This window comes from Pectinophora gossypiella, chromosome 6 (genome assembly GCF_024362695.1).
Source record: "Pectinophora gossypiella chromosome 6, ilPecGoss1.1, whole genome shotgun sequence".
Taxonomy (NCBI): Eukaryota; Metazoa; Arthropoda; class Insecta; order Lepidoptera; family Gelechiidae; genus Pectinophora; species Pectinophora gossypiella.
The window spans coordinates 2,403,516-2,424,406 of NC_065409.1; the positions used below are offsets into that span (position 1 = coordinate 2,403,516).

The 20,891-nt window shown below is 38.6% G+C and overlaps 1 protein-coding gene and 1 long non-coding RNA gene across 4 annotated transcripts in view; one reads left to right on the forward strand and one right to left on the reverse strand.

The window, feature by feature from the left end:
• LOC126367346 (uncharacterized) overlaps positions 1-20,891 on the forward strand; it is a 42,279-nt gene that overhangs the window by 6,079 nt on the left and 15,309 nt on the right. The window contains exons 1-2 of one of the 3 annotated variants that reach the window (XM_050010835.1): positions 19,380-19,570; positions 20,568-20,758. In XM_050010835.1, coding sequence (XP_049866792.1) covers positions 19,534-19,570; positions 20,568-20,758 — 228 coding nt within the window. In that variant the 5' untranslated portion in view covers positions 19,380-19,533. Of the gene's footprint in view, positions 1-19,379; positions 19,571-20,567; positions 20,759-20,891 lie in introns of those variants that run through there. The other 2 variants (XM_050010836.1, XM_050010834.1) reach the window with 2 other exon arrangements.
• LOC126367414 (uncharacterized) overlaps positions 17,826-20,891 on the reverse strand; it is a 97,650-nt gene continuing 94,584 nt past the window's right edge. Inside the window, exon 3 of the long non-coding RNA XR_007566485.1 lies at positions 17,826-17,922. This is a non-coding gene — a long non-coding RNA (uncharacterized LOC126367414). The remainder of the gene's footprint in view (positions 17,923-20,891) is intronic.

Below are 20,891 nucleotides of genomic sequence, written 5' to 3' on the forward strand. Positions count from 1 at the left end.
TGAGGTAAGCATGGAATGGAACTCCATTTTATAAATTATAAGGAACCCTAAAATTAATGCCTTAATATATTATTTCAAGTACTTTATTCGAAAGCATTGTTTCCGGCAGTAAATTGATGGCAGCCGTTTTAATGTCAAGTTTATCGGACCTAGGTCTAAACCTAAGGTCAATACCTGACCTCGGCGATAACGGACCTAACACGGAATGAGTTTATTTCTTTGCATAAAACTATGGTTTTAGAATTTGTTATCGAATCCATGTTTGGATCATAAATGTTTATCACGTGCTCAGCGGTGAAGGAAAATATCATGAGGAAACCCATATTCCCGAGAAATGCATTTTCTGTCTCAATCGTCTGTCCCTTTCCTATTCGGTGGATAAGAAAATGACGGGTATAACTTCAAATAAAATTAAGAGGTGTCTGCAGGATGTAGTGCCGTTTCTTTCAGCCTCCGGATTAGTTACAGGGGACCCGTTTTATAGCTTTTTTGTGTAGTATTGAACACAGCGCCATCTCGCCTTGATCGATGGAAGGTCCGTGAGCATCGACTTGCTATCGTTGGGCTCCGCAGTCGACGACTTTCCACCAGTAACCGGAAGATGGCGTGTGCCGATATTATGCGGAAGGCTATATCTTGGAGTCCCTTGTCAAGTAGCTGCTGAAGAATGTTGGTGTCAATATTTAATACAAAATTATATTTGGGAATTTTCGGTCTGTCTCCTGTCCTTGGACTTGTTAATAACTTGCATTTTGAGTGTGCGACGGCGGCGTCATCTAACGGACGATTGAGGTCGTACTAGCTTTGTCCGTGACGTAGGCGTTGAATTGGGCGATTTATATAGTCCTGCGCCTGCGAGCTGCCGCATTCCCCAGACAGCGCTCCGCCGAGCGGGTGTGTCCACACCTTCGATTTTTTAGTGTGAATTTCGGGTGAGAATTTGTCTTTATAATGCGTTATAGCATTTTAATCGTAATTATCAGTGTCGATATATGTTGTCATTGTTTTTCTTTTAGGCGGTTTATAAGCGTGTGACCGGTGGCCCGCAACTCCGTCGCACGCGCCGCCAAATCTTCGTAAATTTTTATTCTGGTAAGTAAGTTATACATTTCTGTCATCTGTCGTGACTCGTGAGTGTTAGTGTTTGCGGTCAGAATTCTAATGTGCGATTTGTTCCGAATAGGTGTGGTTTTGGTGTCCGTGGCGTGGACACGTTGCTCCGCCATTTTGTCCCAGCGTCGTGGCATCGACGTCATCGTACGTTGGCCGCATACGTGGCTTCTCGACCTCCGACAGGTGAGTCTTTTTATACGATTTTGGGGAGTTAGTTAGGTTGTGCCTCCGCCCCTAGAGGTTTGATTTACCCCTGTGCGTTTTGTCCACAGGAGGTGTTTTGCGAAGGTGTTTTGTGACGGCTGTTTTACGAAGGCTGTTCTGTTCTATGACGGGTGTTTTGTACAGCTGTTCTGCTACTGCTACAGCTACAGCTTATTGGTAGCTGCTTCTAGTCGGCTCGGCTTCCTTCCCGCCGCCGAGGGCAAACGAGCTAGGGAGGTTTTTATAATACCTTTCTTATTATTTAATAATGCTTAACGAATGACCAGTGGCCTTGAATACCTGGAATGTACCCTTAGGATTTAAAAGTTCCAAATACCTACTTATATTTTTGTGTAACTTTGGTTTTCTTAGTGATTAATAAATTCGAGTAAACCCATTTGCTTATTTCTTATTTCTTCACCTCCACTTTCTTCTTCATCATCTATCTTAAATTTTAAAACATTACATGGCGCCCGATTACTGAGGTCTAAAGGTTCAGGGGACGCCCCCGGTCTTCGGTCTTTCGCTCGAGGATCGGCTGGTCATTCGTTGTGTATTTTTTTTGTAACGTGTAAAAAGAACAAATTGTGTGGTGGTGGTGTTTCTTCATTTACCCCCTAGTGGATAAGATTTATCGTATTCATATTGATGTGTGCTTTAAACGAAACAAGTTAATTTACAAATACCTACAAACTATTTTGTATAACTGTGTTTTTAAATTTACATTTGCATTATATATTATTTCTTTTGCTTTGCATACTTTTAAAGTTTGGACTTTGAACTCGTATAGCATTTTATAACATCACATTGTTAAAAAAAATTATACTGCGTTGCAGCTATTTTTCCGTATTATTAAACTTCTTTAATTGTTTCTTAAAATTTTGAGCTTACTTTTTTGTTTTTATCACAAATTTGCTTTTATAAAACAAAACATTATATACCCTACGAAGGTTTTTTTTTTAATGTAACTTTAAATTTTTAACATTCTTCAGTAAAATTATTATTGTTGCTAGTTTACTGCTTAGCTTTGCTATACGGCTTTTTTCTTCAAAATTTTATGAAACTTGGCGTGAGTTTAGAATTATATTTTTGTTTTATACCCTCAAGGTTTATTTACAATTTGTAAATTCTTTCAAATTATGCAACAATTTATAAAAGCATTTCGGCCTAATTTCAATTAAACATTTAACTTGCTGTCTAGTGAAATTATAGTTCTTGGTTGTATAACCACGGCTATACATAAGTACCTACATGCTTGTTATCTATCTTGCATTCCTTTTGAGCTTATAGCAAATAAACTGGTTTTGTTTTTTTTTTACACGCTCGTTAGTATTACGTGGTACAATCTTTTATTGTTGAGCTATTGTGTGCTTAATAGTTTTGTATTCTATTACCGGATAAATTCTAATAAGTAAATCTTTTGAATTGGATTAATTACGTTACATATACAACATTTATACATTGTTAGTTTTACAAATAACTATATTTTTTTTACATTTGCATTTTGTTTATTTGCATTTATTTTTACTTTTCAAGTAGGTATTTAGTTAATGAAAATATTCTTTGATTATTTTTTTCTTTAAAACTTAGTACTTAGTTAAATCTTTGTTAAAGTACATTGGTCATTCATTTTTTTTTAATCATGGGATTGGAAGGACGTCTAATTAAATTTCGTCTATTACGTAAAGATGAAATAATTTACGAGGTATTATTTCGTGGTGCAGGGCCACCACTTGTACTATACATCTTCACATTTTGAAGGTGTGGGTACACCGGCAGCGTTGGGGAATCATTTAGGTTAGTTGTCTTTTAGGTTAGTTGTTGTAGGAGCCGATTTACTGGTGGACGCGCGGCCGCTGTGGGGCTCGCCGCGCCGCCACTGGCGAATTGTGGCCTATTATATTGTTGACGGTGAACGTGTGGGTATTCCCTAGGTTCCCCACACTGCCACTGTCGACATATCCAGTTATTTTTATTTTTTTTTTTTTTTTTTTTCTTCTTTATAACTTTATTCCCGAGCAGCTTGCGGGTGGACGCGCGGCCACACCGGCGGCACGCCGCGCCGCCATCAACAAGTTGGGTCGTTTTTTTTTTATATCTTTTTTTATTATTTTTTTGTTTCGCGTTAGGTAGGGATTAGTACCTAATCGTGTGGTTTGTTGATGGTTGGGGTCGAGCACTCACCAATAGTAAGGTGAGGTCACTTCCCCGCCGTTTTAGGATGTTGAGGGAGTGGTAGTTGTGACTGATGGCTGTTGAAGTCATTAGTGTTTATTGATGGTTGGGGTCGAGCACTCGCCAATTGTAAGGTGAGGTCACTTCTCCACCATTTTGAGATGTCGAGAGAGTGGTAGTTGTGACTGATGGCTGTTGAAGTCATTAGTGTTTGTTGATGGTTGGGGTCGAGCACTCGCCAATTGTAAGGTGAGGTCACTTCCCCACCATTTTAAGATGTTGAGGGAGTGGTGGTTGTGACTGATGGCTTTTGAAGCCGTTAGTGTTCGTTGGTGGACGTAGTTATTGCTACGGACACGTATTATTGTTGTAATGAGTCATTGCGACTTGCTTACCGACATGTTTTTGGCGCTCGTATGCGCGCTATTGATGTATTTCTTGAATGCGAAGTATTTCTTGGATGCGAAGTATTTCTTGGATGCGAAGTATTTCTTGGATGCGAAGTATTTTTGGGATGCGAAGTATTTTTGGATGCGAAGAATTTCTTGGATGCTATCTGATGTTGTTGTGCTCATGGTGAGCACAGGTGGTTTATGTGCCTTCTCGGCAAGTTTTTAAGTTTGTCTTTGTATTTCTAGGATTTGCTTTTTACTGTTTGTACGGAATGGCATTTTTTGCCTTTATTTATTTTCATTGCTATAGTTTTACTTTTTTTATTTTTTTTTTTTTTTTTGGATTATTGTTTTTTTTCGTCGACTTTATCTTGAATAGCATTTGTGTCTGTTTTTTTTTAATTTTTAAAATTATTTCTCTTTCAAGTTAAAATTGAATATTTTTTGTTGAGGTTTGAGTTTTGGTTTGTTTGAGGGATCAGCTGAGGGCCAGCTGGGATTTCCTCGTTTGTTTTATTTTTTAATTATTTTTTTTTTTTTCACTCGGAAATCCTTTTGGGTGGGGAGGTATTGTAGTGCCGTTTCTTTCAGCCTCCGGATTAGTTACAGGGGACCCGTTTTATAGCTTTTTTGTGTAGTATTGAACACAGCGCCATCTCGCCTTGTTCGATGGAAGGTCCGTGAGCATCGACTTGCTATCGTTGGGCTCCGCAGTCGACGACTTTCCACCAGTAACCGGAAGATGGCGTGTGCCGATATTATGCGGAAGGCTATATCTTGGAGTCCCTTGTCAAGTAGCTGCTGAAGAATGTTGGTGTCAATATTTAATACAAAATTATATTTGGGAATTTTCGGTCTGTCTCCTGTCCTTGGACTTGTTAATAACTTGCATTTTGAGTGTGCGACGGCGGCGTCATCTAACGGACGATTGAGGTCGTACTAGCTTTGTCCGTGACGTATGCGTTGAATTGGGCGATTTATATAGTCCTGCGCCTGCGAGCTGCTGCATTCCCCAGACAGCGCTCCGCCGAGCGGGTGTGTCCACACCTTCGATTTTTAGTGTGAATTTCGGGTGAGAATTTGTCTTTATAATGCGTTATAGCATTTTAATCGTAATTATCAGTGTCGATATATGTTGTCATTGTTTTTCTTTTAGGCGGTTTATAAGCGTGTGACCGGTGGCCCGCAACTCCGTCGCACGCGCCGCCAAATCTTCGTAAATTTTTATTCTGGTAAGTAAGTTATACATTTCTGTCATCTGTCGTGACTCGTGAGTGTTAGTGTTTGCGGTCAGAATTCTAATGTGCGATTTGTTCCGATTAGGTGTGGTTTTGGTGTCCGTGGCGTGGACACGTTGCTCCGCCATTTTGTCCCAGCGTCGTGGCATCGACGTCATCGTACGTTGGCCGCATACGTGGCTTCTCGACCTCCGACAGGTGAGTCTTTTTATACGATTTTGGGGAGTTAGTTAGGTTGTGCCTCCGCCCCTAGAGGTTTGATTTACCCCTGTGCGTTTTGTCCACAGGAGGTGTTTTGCGAAGGTGTTTTGTGACGGCTGTTTTACGAAGGATGTTCTGGTCTATGACGGGTGTTTTGTACATCTGTTCTGCTACTGCTACAGCTACAGCTTATTGGTAGCTGCTTCTAGTCGGCTCGGCTTCCTTCCCGCCGCCGAGGGCAAACGAGCTAGGGAGGTTTTTATAATACCTTTCTTATTATTTAATAATGCTTAACGAATGACCAGTGGCCTTGAATACCTGGAATGTACCCTTAGGATTTAAAAGTTCCAAATACCTACTTATATTTTTGTGTAACTTTGGTTTTCTTAGTGATTAATAAATTTGAGTAAACCCATGCATACATTTTATTCCATACAACCATTCTTTTTCTTTTTCTTCTTCATCATCATTCTTCATAAATTTTTTAAACATTACAAGGAATCGGGGCCAATGGCTAAATAAAATTAAAAAATCCAAAGAAAAGTGGAATCACGAAGTGGAATACAGGTACATTCGTGATTCGTGTAAATAGCCTCTAACTACAGATACATTATAAACTATGTATACGTATGTACTTAGTTTAGCTAAGTGTACATTAGCTGAGCGTTGTCCTAAATAAGTGGTGGAAAATTACACACTGCCTTCCTAATGTTTCTTTGAGGGTCAATATTATGGGTACCGAATGAGGTTAGCCCTTCTTGTACCCGATACATATTTGATACGCTTCTTTTGATATAGATTTAATAATGTGTTAGACTGGATACAAGTTGTAAAGACTTTCTGGGTCTTCACGGAATAGTTTTCTTTTTCTGTTTTAAGGTATGCTATTTATGAATGTCCTGATTCTTTCGTTTCTATAGAACATTGGAGCCATTGACACAGTGACACGGTTCCTTTGCGGTTATCTGATTTATTTAGGAAGTACTTTTCATTACCAATTCTACGCATAATTATTTTGAACTGTAATCATAAAAAAGACAGATGGATCCAGCAACAAAATTGGAAATAGTCCTTTTATTTTTACCCGGAATTAAATTAATTCTTCTTCTTCTATCGTATGGGTTGTGAGGTGGATTACCAACCCCACCAACCCTGGTGTCAGATTAAATTAATTGACTAAAATCGAGTTTGTAAATGTTGAAGAAAGTCTCGTTAGAATCATTTTTTTCCAAAAAGCGCTTACGAGATTCCCACTGTAAGGTAACTGTTGTGGACTGTATGTTCAGGATCAGGGTCTTGAAATTAAAAGCTCGATCGAATTCCAAATCGTAAAAACGAACGTGTTTATTTCGTCTCGTTCCGACGCCGCTTCCTCATGCTGTCTCTTTTCAGCGGCGCCGTCTCGCTCTAGCGGCGGCGTCCGCTACAGTAACGATGAACAGCTCATATACTTCTCAATTCTAGGCACAGGCCTCCCTTCATCGAACCTGAGACTTTCTCAGATTCCGGGCATTATTTACCAAGCTGCTCTACTCCGAGTTGATGGCAAAGTACACAGACTCGCATAGTTAGAAGCTGCAGTAGTTTTAGGCTGATTAGACTTTCGACGAAAAATATATTTATGTATAAATTGATACAAATTATAACTTTGTTACCTAATTAATAAAGATGTCTTTGATTTTGGGTATCTTTTTACTATACCGTGTCGTAGAACTTGGAACCCCTTCACTTAGTTATTCGTCATGCAATGATTTTAATTTACCTATTCTATTACTCTATGTCGTTAATGACCACCAATCCGCACTGGGCCCGCGTGGTGGTGTGAGGCCCGATCTCCCTATCCATCCATAGGGAAGGCCCGTGGGCCGTGCCCCTGCAGTGGGGACGTTAATGGGCTGGTGATGATGATTCTATTACTATGAATTTAAGTCACTTTATCTATTTATAAATTGTACATTCAGTAAACGGTCTGATTCATGGACATGCGCAGAAAATATCATCTACTTATAGATGTAGATTTATTACTTGTACTATAGATATAAAATACCCTGATATACCTAATATAAAAAGGTACTATAGGCGTCCAGTTAAGTAGTTAGTGCCATTTGCGGCAAATCTACAAGAAGTCATCATAAATTTACATCTGTTCGACTTGTTGGTATTAAATCAAACAGCTATCCGTTGATTGAGAAAAAAATAGCAACATTTTGGTTAAGTACCAATTATCTGTTGTGGCTTTTAGAGAATAGGCACCTAATGATTCCCAGCAAATTAACAGAATCAAATATGCGACATGTTTACGTTGGCTGTTCTTCAATAATGCATAGCAATCAATCGATAAGCATCGTCAAGCTTAATGTAAAAGAAGTACTTCCTCATTTAGACGTGCAATAGCAAAGTTTTAATGTCTGTCTGTAATTGCTTTAAATGTTCTTCCATCGTCTGTGTGCGTGGTTTTGTGAGGTGAATTACCAAGCTCATCAAGCCAGGTGTCAGGGTTATTATTGAGCTGCCAAAGGTCCCTAACATGGCTCATGTAACGACTACGAACTTAAATCAGTAAGTAGTAACCGAGACCAACGGCTTAACTTTTAGAATAACGATTAGAAGAAGAAAACGTCACATCATAATAAATAAATAAATAAATAATCATCACATGACTCACGCTCCACCGAGCTTTTTTAACGGACATTGAAATGTAATTGAGAAAAAAGAAAATAACATGCAAAGCAACAGTGGGTTCACTAGCTATTTACTGTGAACTACTTTAAAAGTATGTAGTGCGCTACGCCGTAGCACATCCGATGATTGATGTTCTACGAAATGGGGTTGACACCCTCCTGTTTTTGTTGGTCGGATTTCCACTACCTACGTAGAAAATTACTATTTTATGGTAAGTTTCCATGTCCAAAATTTAGAATGTTACCACATTAATTTTACCTACCGAAGTGTGGCGTAGGGATGTTATAGACATGACATTTCGGGTACATATTGGATACGGATTTAGGAATGATTATTATACCGGATACGGTTACGGATACGGTTATTTAATTATTTCGAATTATCCGTCGGTTTCGGATAATTTCGGTTATGGATATTAATTGTTTAAGGAATTTCGAAAGTAAGTAGATAGAAATGGTTTTATTTATAAACAAACAATAAAAAAAAAACAATGAAACAAACGATAAAAAAGAACAAAAAATTAGACTCCGCCCTTATCCGATACTATCCGAAACTTTTATATCGGATTCGGGTACGGTTACGGATGATTTTTTATATCGGGTAGCCGATAGTTTAGGTTACGGTTACGGAGCTCCCAAACACCCCTGGTGTGGGGCATTGACTTGTTTGGCATAATAGTTGGGTCAATGAAGGGTTTCACTTTTAACTCGCCAGAGATTTCAAGTCGCTCGGAACATCCCACAAAATCTTCGCAATAGGAGCTCTATCTTAACAAGACACCATGGTGGCGTCACCACGATCGCGTCACCAACAAAATGTATACAGTTGGTTTCGCAACCAACAAGATACTAGGTAAGGTAGCGTGTATACAACTAGTTCTTCTTCTATCGTGTGGGTTGTCAGGTCAATTACCAACCTCATCAACCTGGTGTCAGGGTCATTATTGAGCCGCCAAAGGCCCCTGACATGGCTCATGTAACGACTACATACATCAGTAAGTAGCAACCGGGACCAACGGCTTAACGTGCCTTCCGAAGGATCTTCTAACTTTTTGGACAATCAGGTGATCAGCCTGTAATGTCCTAACCAAACTAAGGATCACTAAGTGATTTTGTGATATGTCCCCATCGGGATTCGAACCCGGGACCTCCGGATCGTGAGCCCAACGCTCAACCACTGGACCACGGAGTCCGTTATACAAGTAGTTATATACATTTTGTTGGCCACGCGACCTTGCTAGAGATAGGACCTTAAGGTGATTCGTTTTCCATACAAAAGTTGATGCAGTGCTACAGGAAAACGGATAGAGGAATATTGTTATAAAACCGATAAATAGTAATATTTTGGTGTATTATTTTCGCAAACTAACAAAAATTTAGGGTCCGAATACGAGAAGTACCATATTTCAGACCCTCAATTTTGATCAATTCTACATTTGTAGTGGTGCAGATTACAGTGTATTTGCTGAGCGTGTAGAGGTGTCAATGTTAGTTTGTGTGCGTGATAGTTTTTTTTTCTCTAAAGGCTTTGACTACTTGACAAGTGTAATAGAATGTCAGTGACAATTTATAAAGAGATTTTGTATGAAGAGAATAAATATAAATAAAAAACTAAAAATACTACAATCTGAGAAAAGGAATATTGGAAAAATATTTCTGTTTTAACGCATATTATTTAAACATTTTTAAATAATGGGTAAGTACCGTGTTTTAAAAGAGGACATATATTATAATAAAAAATCAATACATAAAATGAAATGGCTGTATGGGCATAGTTCCCTTTGCCTTACCCTTCGGGGAAAACCAAATCAAAAAAAAAGTTGTTGCATTTGCCGGCCTAAATAGTAGTCATTTTTAATTAATTGTTTTTCCATCCAACATATTTTTGCAACATTGCCGCGGACTTTTTGGTGGAAACGGAAACGGGAAGGTTGATTTCTTCGTTGAATAATCTAAATAATCAATACGAAGTGGTGTTTTGTGGTTAATGATCACATTAAGTTAGTCGGAAAACATTCGGAATATTCAATAAACAAAGTGTACCTATCTATTTCGCTTTGCGCCAACAAGCCGCTTACTTCGTTTGGGGTTCGGAGTAGGAGTCTGCTCCGAGAGTGGGGGCTTAGGTTTCATCATTTCATTAATCATCATCAAGAAAAAAAACACAAGACATGGCTGTATAGGCATAGTTCTCTTTGCCTTGCCCTTTGGGAAAAAAATAAGTTAAATTTTGAAATTCTTATGTATAATAAACAAACATCACAGACATCATGACAGATCTAAAACTAACGAAAATCTTTTATCTTTTTTCTATTTGACTTATTTATGAATTTTAATCAAGAAAACGTGATAATAAGTTTGCCAGCAACCAGTTCAGGTCCCCGAAACAGCCCATTTCAGGCCGCGTATATATGGAAATACTACTTCAATACGTCCCAGCCTCCTAACCTGAACTAACTAACCTACCAATAAACACCACGCGTAAATATAATTCCAGAAATGCGCTGCAAGTCGTCTGGACTGGGCGCGAAAACAACATAGAATTCGATTAGCTGCTAAGTGTCCCGCATGCTATCACCAGCTGTCACTGACATACGTATGAAGTCCCGCGGATTTTATTGGAACTAAATGACAAGTCATAATAATTATATGCGGATACTGCGACATCAGCGCCGTGCTTGCGGGACGTCCTGAAGCGCTATTACATCTTTCAAACGCGATGCGACAAAGTTTGAACCGACGCAATTTAGGAAAAATCTACCTTATTATTACTGTACTGTGATCGTTATTTGTAAAATCATACAATACATATACACAATTCTTTATACACAATATAATTATTATGACATATTGTGGACTTTTCGGTAGACTTACAAAAAAAGGAACAATACAACCATACGTTGTTTTGTTATATCTCAATGGGCTCAGGTAAAATTTTCGCCGAAAGCTCCAAGTCGGCTATATTTGTAACGATAATTATGTTTGACATTCATCATCATTTTTGAACCATTTATACAAAAAAAAATACTTGTATAAATTATATACCCTAAAGCACGCCCATGAATCACTCTACTCATTGGTGAAAACCGTATGAAAATCCGTTCAGTAGTTTTTTAGTTAGCCGCATGTTCACGGATGCGATTAATGCCTGTTAGAATTTTACAAAATAAAAAAATACGGAAATTACGGAAGGTACTTTAGTGCAAAGTACATTATTGTATAATTATAATATTATTGGTAAAAGTGATACTTTTTGAAAATTCCGTAACAAATAGACGGGTTCGCCAAATTCAATTGTAAAAAAAATACAAAAAGTAAAAACAATTTAAACATGCACTTGGGTTTGAACCGTGAAACTTAAGAATGGCGGCGACTGCTTTACCAAATGCGCCATTTAGAAGTTAGAAGTAGACTTCAAATTATGCATCTCTTTTAATAGCTAACCTAGTTCGCATGTGTGTGTGACAGCTTCGTGTTTGTACACAAATTGAAATGACACCAACTTTTGATGCAATGTTTCAATATGATATCTGCAGTAAATACTTCAAAATTGTAGCTTAACTTAAAGATAATGTATGTAAGATTTCGCCACCTAACATTTCACTGGGTCAGAACTCAACACTAAACGAATAAATGGAAAAAAATACGAAAACTGCAGAAGTAACGCCATCTGCTGACGCAGCGTTACCTAGCTGACTGAAACGTATCACCTTAAGCACCAAATATTGCATTTAGCTGGATTATGTTCGTTTTCCATTTTTACGCTTAATATCCACATGACATTTTATCGCTTTAAGCTATAAGGCCGCCATTTGCTATGTACCTAGTTAAGTCTCTTTTGTAACCATTCTCTTTTATTTTGGTGGACTAAAGTATATTTGTATTGTATTGTATAACTTTTTATCTGAGGTAGATAATAGTATGTAACGCAATGGCGTCAAGAGATGACTCAAGACTCAGTCATTTTATTACCGGTAGGTTGGTCATAAAGTATTGACTAATCCATAATTCTAAACCTTACCTACCTGTGTAGTGCTACCATGAGTAGTACCTAAGAATAAGGATAAATACTACATACAGGATGTTAGTGACATCGTAACGAATACTGAGGGGGATGATTCAGACCAGAAGTCTGAGTAGTAATCAAGTGGAATTTTCATCGCAAAATTCATATGGATATAATTACTCTATGGATATAAGAATCATGGTCCCCCTAGCGTTTTTCTCAGGGTCTACTTACCTAACCTGAAGATTTGACAGGTCCGGGTTTTTACAGAAGCGACCCTTTCTGACCTTCCAACCCTAGAAGGGAAAACCAGCCCAATACAGGTTAGGTAATTTTTGCATTTCTCGGGAATGTGGGTTTCCTCGCGATGTTTTCTTTCACCGCTGAACACGTGATAATCATTTGTGATCCGAACATGAATTCGAAAACAAATTCGACAATCATTGGTTTAGGCATGTGCTGGATTCGAACCTACGACCTCAAAGTGAGAGGCAAGCGTTTTACCAACTGGGCTACCACGGCTTTAAGTAAGTAGGTAAGTACTGAAATTAATTAGGATGACGTGTTTTCCATTGATTTTTCCTACTATTCAATATAGACCTCGAAATAAAATTATGCTTTCTGACAATCGCAAAATTTCTTTGGCCTTCGTCCTTGGGAAGTGCTTTAGGTATGGTATGGGGTGGTGACCAGTCATTGTGCGTGGTGTTGTGGTACCGTTGCCATGGTGATCGCCCTGTGAGTGGCAGGTACCACCATCGATGGTATGACCTGTGGACGGTCGGTGCCAGAAGTGGTGGGTCGATTTGTATTATAGGCAATTACTACTAAGTAAATCGATGTAGGTTAAAGATAGGACGATTCGGTTTTAAATCAAAGTAAGTTGTAGTTCACCCTCCGGTAGACTGAGGGGACGCCTGTGCCCAGCAGTGGGACGTATAAAGGGTGTTAGTGCCACTTCGAAAAATTAACTGAATCATCTCCCTCAGGATTCGTTACGATGTCACTTACATTCCGTATAAGAATAATTACAGGTAGCCATACAAAGAATGGCGACCACATGTCGGACGACGCTCAGTGGGTAGGCCCGCTACAAGGTGGACCGACGATCTGGTGAAGGTCGCGGGAAGCCGCTGGATGCGGGCAGCGCAGGACCGATCGTCGTGGAGATCCTTGGGGGAGGCCTATGCCCAGCAGTGGGCGTCATACGGCTGATGATGATGAGCCATACAAGTATGTATGGCTCAGTGACACCGCAACGAATACTGAGGGGGATGCTTAGTGTCCACGGTGTGCTCCACCTTAGCAGAGAAGAGTATATACTTATTTAGATAAGTTTTTGAAACCTTACCTACTTATTGGTGCAGGGGGGTTAAAATGGCGACTTCGAAGCAATTCATCTAAGAAAGTAATATTCCTATTTGACATTTGTTTGCATTGCGCACTTACTTTATATGCGCAAATGTCAAATTGCAATATTAATTTCTTAGATGAATTGCTTCGTTGTGGCCATTTTAACCCCCCTTGGCACAAGCCGGGGGGGCTTGTCTATCAACCGGATAGGGTATGGAGCATACTCCACCACGCTGCTCCACTGCACCATCTCCATTACATATCATCTAAGTGTATTTAAAGTTATACCTCTCAATTTCTTATCCGCCGAAAAGGAAAGGGACGGGTAAACGACTGGCATAAAACTTATGAAACACACGTCAATTTTAGACAGAAATTAAAAAAAACCCTTTTAAAATTTGATATTGGCCAATAACCCTACAGAATTAAGTTGACAGCACACGTCAAACGGATTGCATATGAGCTAGATGCCTATTTTATTCGCCCGGGTTATTCTTTCATTTCAAAATTAACAGTTGTCAATCATCCGTCGCTTTCCTTTTTGGCGAATAAGAAAATGACGGGTACAGCTTAAAATAAAATTAGGAGGTGTCTGCAGGTATCGGGGCCATTCTTCTTCTTGTATCGTGTGGGTTGTGAGGTGGATTACCAACCCCATCAACCCTAGTGTCAGGGTTACTATTGAACCGCCAAAGGCCCCTGATTTGGCTTATGTAACGACTACTAACTTGCAGCAGTAAGTAGAAGTCATCATCATTATCAGCCCATTAACGTCCCCACTGCTGGGGCACGGGTCTTCCCTATGAATGGATAGGGAAATCGGGCCTTAAACCATCACGCGGGCCCAGTGCGGATTAATGGTTATTAACGACTGCTAATGCAGCCGGGACCAACAGCTTAACGTGCCTTCCGAAGCTCGGAGGAGCTCGAGATGAAAACTTTTTTTTTGTGGTCACCCATCCTATGACCGGCCTTTGCGAAAGTTTCTTTACTTCAACAATCGCAGACCGAGCGCGTTAACCGCTGCGCCACCGAGCTCCTTAAGTAGAAGTAGTAGGGGCCATTTTAATAACTATAAATTATAGTATTTTGTTCTCAACAGTACTCTCGAACAATACTTTAAGTAACAAATGAAGGCTGGATCATAAATAGCCAAATATTAATGGTTTAAAGAAAGCTTTTCTTTCATGGACTAAAATGAGAATCTATCATGTGAACCATCAGATCTTACTGGAAATTAAATGGATTTTCATGTTATTAAAATAGAAAGGTTAGTATAACTGCATTGGGATAGACAAAGAATAAGCCACAAGTCATCAGGACTTCCATCGCTAGATAAAGTTGAAATTCTTCTAGCGTGAATCCTGAGGATTTGATAGATGCGGTTTTTTACAGAAGCGACTGCCTGTCTGACCTTCCAACCCGCGAAGGGAAAACCAGCCCAATACAGATTAGGTCACATACCTCCGAAAATGCATTTCTCGAGATTGTGGGTTTCCTCGCGATGTTTTCCTTCACCGCTGATCGGCTTCGCCGTGATAATCATTTATGATACAAACATGAAATCGTTAACAAATTCGACAATCATTGGTTAAGGCCTCTGCTGGATTCGAACCTGCGATCTCAAAGTGAAAGGCAAGCGTTCTACCAACTGGGCTACCACGGCTAATAAGATACTACTTACATACGATTCTGATAAATAGCCAATCATACGAAGGTTTTTAGCTTTCCTGTGATAAGGATGGATCTTCTTGTATGATAGTTAATTTTCTACCCAGCAGATTATAATGAACAAGACGACCTTTTAATACGTATACTTATACTTGGATTGAAGCAAATGGAATTCTATAGTCTCTGCTTACCCCGGTGGGAAATAGGCGTGAGTTTATGTATGTGTATGTATGTATACTTATACTACCGCGGAGCTCCGTGCGTTGTAAAGTTTGCGGGCGAGTGGTGTTCAAAGTTGAAGTATGAACTATTTGGATTTTGTATGAACGATTTCGTATTGCGTCTGCGCACAGCGGTGGGCGTGGTTGTCTCTGTCAATATTTCCTATTGATTTGTTTTACACCTAGCTCCCGATGATTCATAAAACACAAGAATTCCACTATTTCATTACCACATCGGCTGTATGAAAATGTCACAAATTACGACTTTAAACACATGACGGTGAGACAACGCAACTCAACACAATGATGCAACTTCATGTTTAGGGATTCGTACTATATCATAAAAAAAAAACGTATTATATTTTCCCATGCTCCAATAAGTGTCTAAATTTAGCATCACGCTATGTTCTGTATGTATGGGCGACCCCATTGTCATTAACCGGGACAAATCTTGGAAACACAATTATGATCCATACATGAAGTCAAAGTCATAAAATCGAATTCAGTGGTTTAGACCCTTAGCCGGGATTCGAACAGGGAAATCTCTAAGTTTCTAAAGCTGTTATAATAATTGTTACACCCGCTCAGGTACGTTAAGATTGGAATTTGTTGCTTAAAAATATTGTGAAGGTTCATACTTATATCTTTCCATAAAAAAGAGTCCTCTTAAGTATCAAATATTTTTCTAATTAGAATTACTTTCATACCATAACTTCGATAGGTAAAAGTATAATAATGAATAACCCATAATCTTTATTTTCTCTTTGGTAATGTGATACGGAACCGTAATAGCAATAATCCAAGTCATACTTGGCCGGAATTTTCATTACGTTACATTTTGTTTCGCAGATGAGTGCTAATGGTTATAAAATATGAGCGAAGGTTATAAACTTACAAATTAACTTGTCTGTTAGTTTTGCAAAAAAGTGCTAATTCTAGTAAATGTTCACGCGAAACGCGACGAAAACGTAACTTTGATGTGCATTGCGCGGCTGACTTACTCGAAACTTTTGTAGAATATAATACATTACATAAACAGCCTATATACGTCCCACTGCTGGGCACAGGCCTTCCCTCAATCAACTGGAGAGGAATCAAGTGGAGGATACTCCACCACGCTGCTCCACTGCCGCTAATAGCCGGCATCAACGGCTTAACATTCCCTCCGCAGCACAGAATCATCTTACTTTTCATCATATCACTTATTCAAGCCTTTAATTTCCTTACTAAACAAAGGACAGTCTAAAAAGGGACAGTGAGAAAGTGACTTCGAATGTCCACATTTGACATGTGTTGTCAACTTAATTCTGTCGGATTATACGCTTATATTCCCAAACGTAAAATGATGAAAGGGTTGTTTAACTTTTCTGTGTAAATTTTTTTATGTGTGTTACCCGTCAGGAATTATGTTTGGATTTAGGAATCACTGTAAACGTAGCAAGTAAGTCTATAAGAAATTTCACGTAAACTGTGATGCGAATCGTTGTCTTGCTTATGATTCAGTATTCTATTACAATTCGAGCATTGAAGTGATTTCATTTTATTTTACGTGACTTTTGTAGATTTGCCTTCAATACTAGGCCGAAATATTTTGTTGTGAATTTTCAACAAGCGTACTTAATAAGTATTATTTCATTTTTATATATTTTCTTGCTATAAAACTGTTTTATTGCGATATATTTCAGTACTCATTATATTGTTACGTTACCAGATACTTTTTTTCTTCTAAAATAATTTATATCTCATGAAATCCTTGATTATGCTTTTTTATATTATGTGTTTTTAAACTAAGAAGATATTATTTATTATTTTATATAAATTAACTAATTAAATAGGTTTAAATATAAAATAACATTCGTAAACTTTGTCGTATGGGAGTGTTGTGTGTAAAGATTTACGTACTAAACCTACCAAAGAATTTATTATACTTACTTGGAGGTTCTTAGATGGAATGGGACACAGGTAAGAATTAAGAATAAGAAACATTATAAAATTACAATTATTAGAAATACTTCTATCAACCCGCAGTGGAGCAGCGTGGTGGAGTATGCTCCATACCCCCTCCGGTTGATTGAGGGGAGGCCTGTGTCCAGCAGTGGGACGTATATAGGCTATTTATGTTTTATATATTAGAAATACATTGCAATCATTTTTTATGAGGGGAAAATGAAAGCAAAGGGAACAAAGTTCTTCTATAGGTCTGGCGGACTGGAGAAGACGAGACGATAGTCCGAAAAGTGGAATTGTGTGTGAGGCTCGGGCGTCGAAGCCTTGGAATTGCCACCAAAAAAAAAAATCCCCCTCAAAGAATTCAAAATACGGAAACTGAACTTTGACAACTCTTCTTTTTATCGTGTGGGTTGTGAGGTGGAATACCAGCCTCATCAACCCTGGTGTCAGGGTTACTATTAAGCCGCCAAAGGCCCCACAACTTTGACAAGATTCTCCTCTACGCTTTTTTGTAATTGTTCTGTGAACATTTTAAGTGATGTTATTGTCTTGTTTTTGTGTGTCGCGTCCTATTCACTCTCTATTTAAGAGCTGCGCTATTGTCGGTGGAGTAACCGCCATTCCTCTCTTCTTCCCGCCAAAACCTTCACCTCCCGATACGACACGACCTGCACCTTCTCTTTTATTTGTTTCATAAATGTTATCCTAGGTCTACCCCTTCCTCTCTTCCCTTCAATTTTTCCTTCTATAATGTTTGTTATAAGTTAATGAATCGTGTCGTATCAGGTGGCCAATCATATTTCCTCTCCGGTTCTGTGTAGTCTTCAATATGGTTCTCTTTTCTTCAACTCTTTCCAGCACTTTTTCATTTGTCGCGTCCTTACATATTAATAAATGATTTCTATTCTTTTTTGACGTAAATTAGTGTACTTGGCCACTATACAAATAATAGTTCACTATCCACGTAATTGCCATGGTCGGAGTGTATATTCCATAGAATAAAGAGAACCGTAGAACCTTCCCCCCCGCACCAATTCATATTGGCCGCCGACCTCACCCCCTCTGGGTCTTACTTTAGTCAAATGGCCGTAAGCTGCTAAGGAGTGAAAGAGAGCGCGCATGGACTGTCTATCTCGTTCGCACTTAACTGTCCGGGTTGTGTCTATGGTTAGATTGTGGTCAAAAAGGCGTGACATATTTTAATGAATTTACCTGTGAAATATTATTGGAAGGAGAGTCACGGTTATTTGATAGTATTAATAGGTATAGAGCGTGCTATCTTAATTCACAATAATATCAGTAGTAAATACCCAATGTGCATTGTTATTCATTGTAGATTGTGGCTGGTATAATAGAACTTTAGGAAATTGGTGACTTAACCCGCGTCACAAGCATACACTTTATTACTATGTCGCATTAATTATTTTGACAAATCGAACTCCAATTCTCACTAAATGTCAAATATGTTAAAACGACAGGGTTCTAAAACAGTACGTGATTTTGCTCATGATTGTACTGGGCTGGGGGTCTGGGAATAAAGAAAAAAAGTAAGTAAATATTTTTGCTGGCTCTTTTTAGGCATTATGTGGTAAGCAGAGACTATGGAATTCCATTTGCTTCAATCCTGACACACTTCTCTTGCTTCCTCCACATACATCAATCGTTTCATACACGCACGCCGGTTTAGAGTAGATCTACTTGAGGAGCTTACTATAACAAACCTATGTACCGTTTGCGGCCCAACCTAAGGCCCGACTATCTGCGGCCATGCAGCAAAACGTAACAGCTACAGTCATGAGCAATAAAATGTAGCCACTTTATGACTCTGTCGCACTAACATATTTGACATTTAGTGAGACTTACAGTTCAATTGTCAAAAAAGTTAGTGACATGGTACCAAAGTGTATATATATTAATGCTCGTGACCGTACACAGACACTCTTACCATCATCTGTCCAGATGTAGTGATGATGATGACTTCCTGTTGGGGTAGGAATTCTACTCACTACTATTTATTACACCACTACATTACTATTACTGGTTGTAGTAAAAATATTCAGAACTTAGAAAAAAACAATCAATCAATAATTCTTTATTGCACAAAGACATAAGTATAGGACATGTACAAACGAATAAAATAACGAATAAAAACGTAGTCAGTCATTGGCCAAACCCATACTTGCCCAGGCGCATAGTTGGTACGCAACAATGCTGCCATTATTCGCGGCCAAGCGTTGGACCATGGGCCGTGGCACATTGTTGCCTCGTACATAACCCAGGTGGCTGCTGTATTCAGGCCACTTTGTCCCAGGAGGGGCCCGGCAAGACATGGGTAACACCGCGGGCGTCCAGCCCGAACAGGGAGGTAAGTGTCTTGCTAAAATCTATTTAAAAAACAAATCTTGGAACACCGGCTGTCAATGTAATTACTGTTATTAACGCAAAAATATCCTAAGAATCTTTGGTCTTTTTGCGAAAAATCTTGGAGTCTTCAAGGCTAAAGTGAATAGGCATTTGAAGCGTGATCCACCCTAGACCAAATCGTCACTTACCATCAGGTGAAATTATGGCCAAACGCGAGCTTATACGTATTATTAAAAAAAAAACTATAAGGGTTCCGTTTTCCCTAAACCCTAAAAATATCAAGTTAGAACTAAAGTATATCGCCAATATATTATTATTAATTAGGTATTTACTTAATAACTGCAAAAAAACAAAATTATTCTTGGATATATTCTCTAAACCGGCATGAGTGTATAAAGTAATGATAATCACGTGCGACTCCAAGAAATGTTTCGGAGGTATATGAACCTGTAATTGAACTGGTTTTCCCTTCGGGTTGCAAGGTCAGACAGTCGCTTCTGTAAAAAACCGGACCTGACAAATCTTCAAATAACGCTAAGGAGGTCATCTATCAAACCTTACCAAGCTGCGGTTTTGAATCACCTGTGCCCTGTTGTAGTATCCGAATCTACGAGAGTGACTACATTGTTCTACGTAAAGTATAATGGGCCATTAATAGTAGTAATTAGTCAGATACATATTATAGGTAAAAATTGTTAACAATCTACTACTGTGTAAACATTTAATGTACTGTTGCTTTTGTCCCCAATAAAATAAAATCACATAAAATAGGTAACAATTAGAAGTAGAATGGCTAAAAATATTTAATCATATATTAAATGTTATCCCAAGTAGCTGGTGATGTAGTTTACAATCGGTTTTAGTCGAGATTATTTGGATTTAACGTTTTTGAAACTTGGCGCGCTATGGCGGTACCTCCACTGAACTTATTACTTTTTTAAAAGTTTGGGGTAGAGGGGATTTTGGCCGGGAATCTTAACAAAATCTATTCATTACAGAAGTCAACACTTCTCAACCAGGCGAAGAAGGAACAGAAAACAAGGACTACTTCAAAAAAATATTCCGTTCCGGAAATAGGGAGGAGTCAGATAAAGATAAACTGAAAGATAAAAAAGACATGAAGAAAAAGCAATCATGCGCCACCATCTGCATAAAGTTCCTCTACATAGCGCTGGGGATCATCACAATTGTAAGTATTCATATTTTAAATATATTTTTGCACTACTTTGAACTTTGAACTAAATACTATAAAGAAATGGTTTTCATTTCGTTTTTCCTGAGTACCGGTCGTTCAAACTCAAACTACAGATTTCTGTATGGCT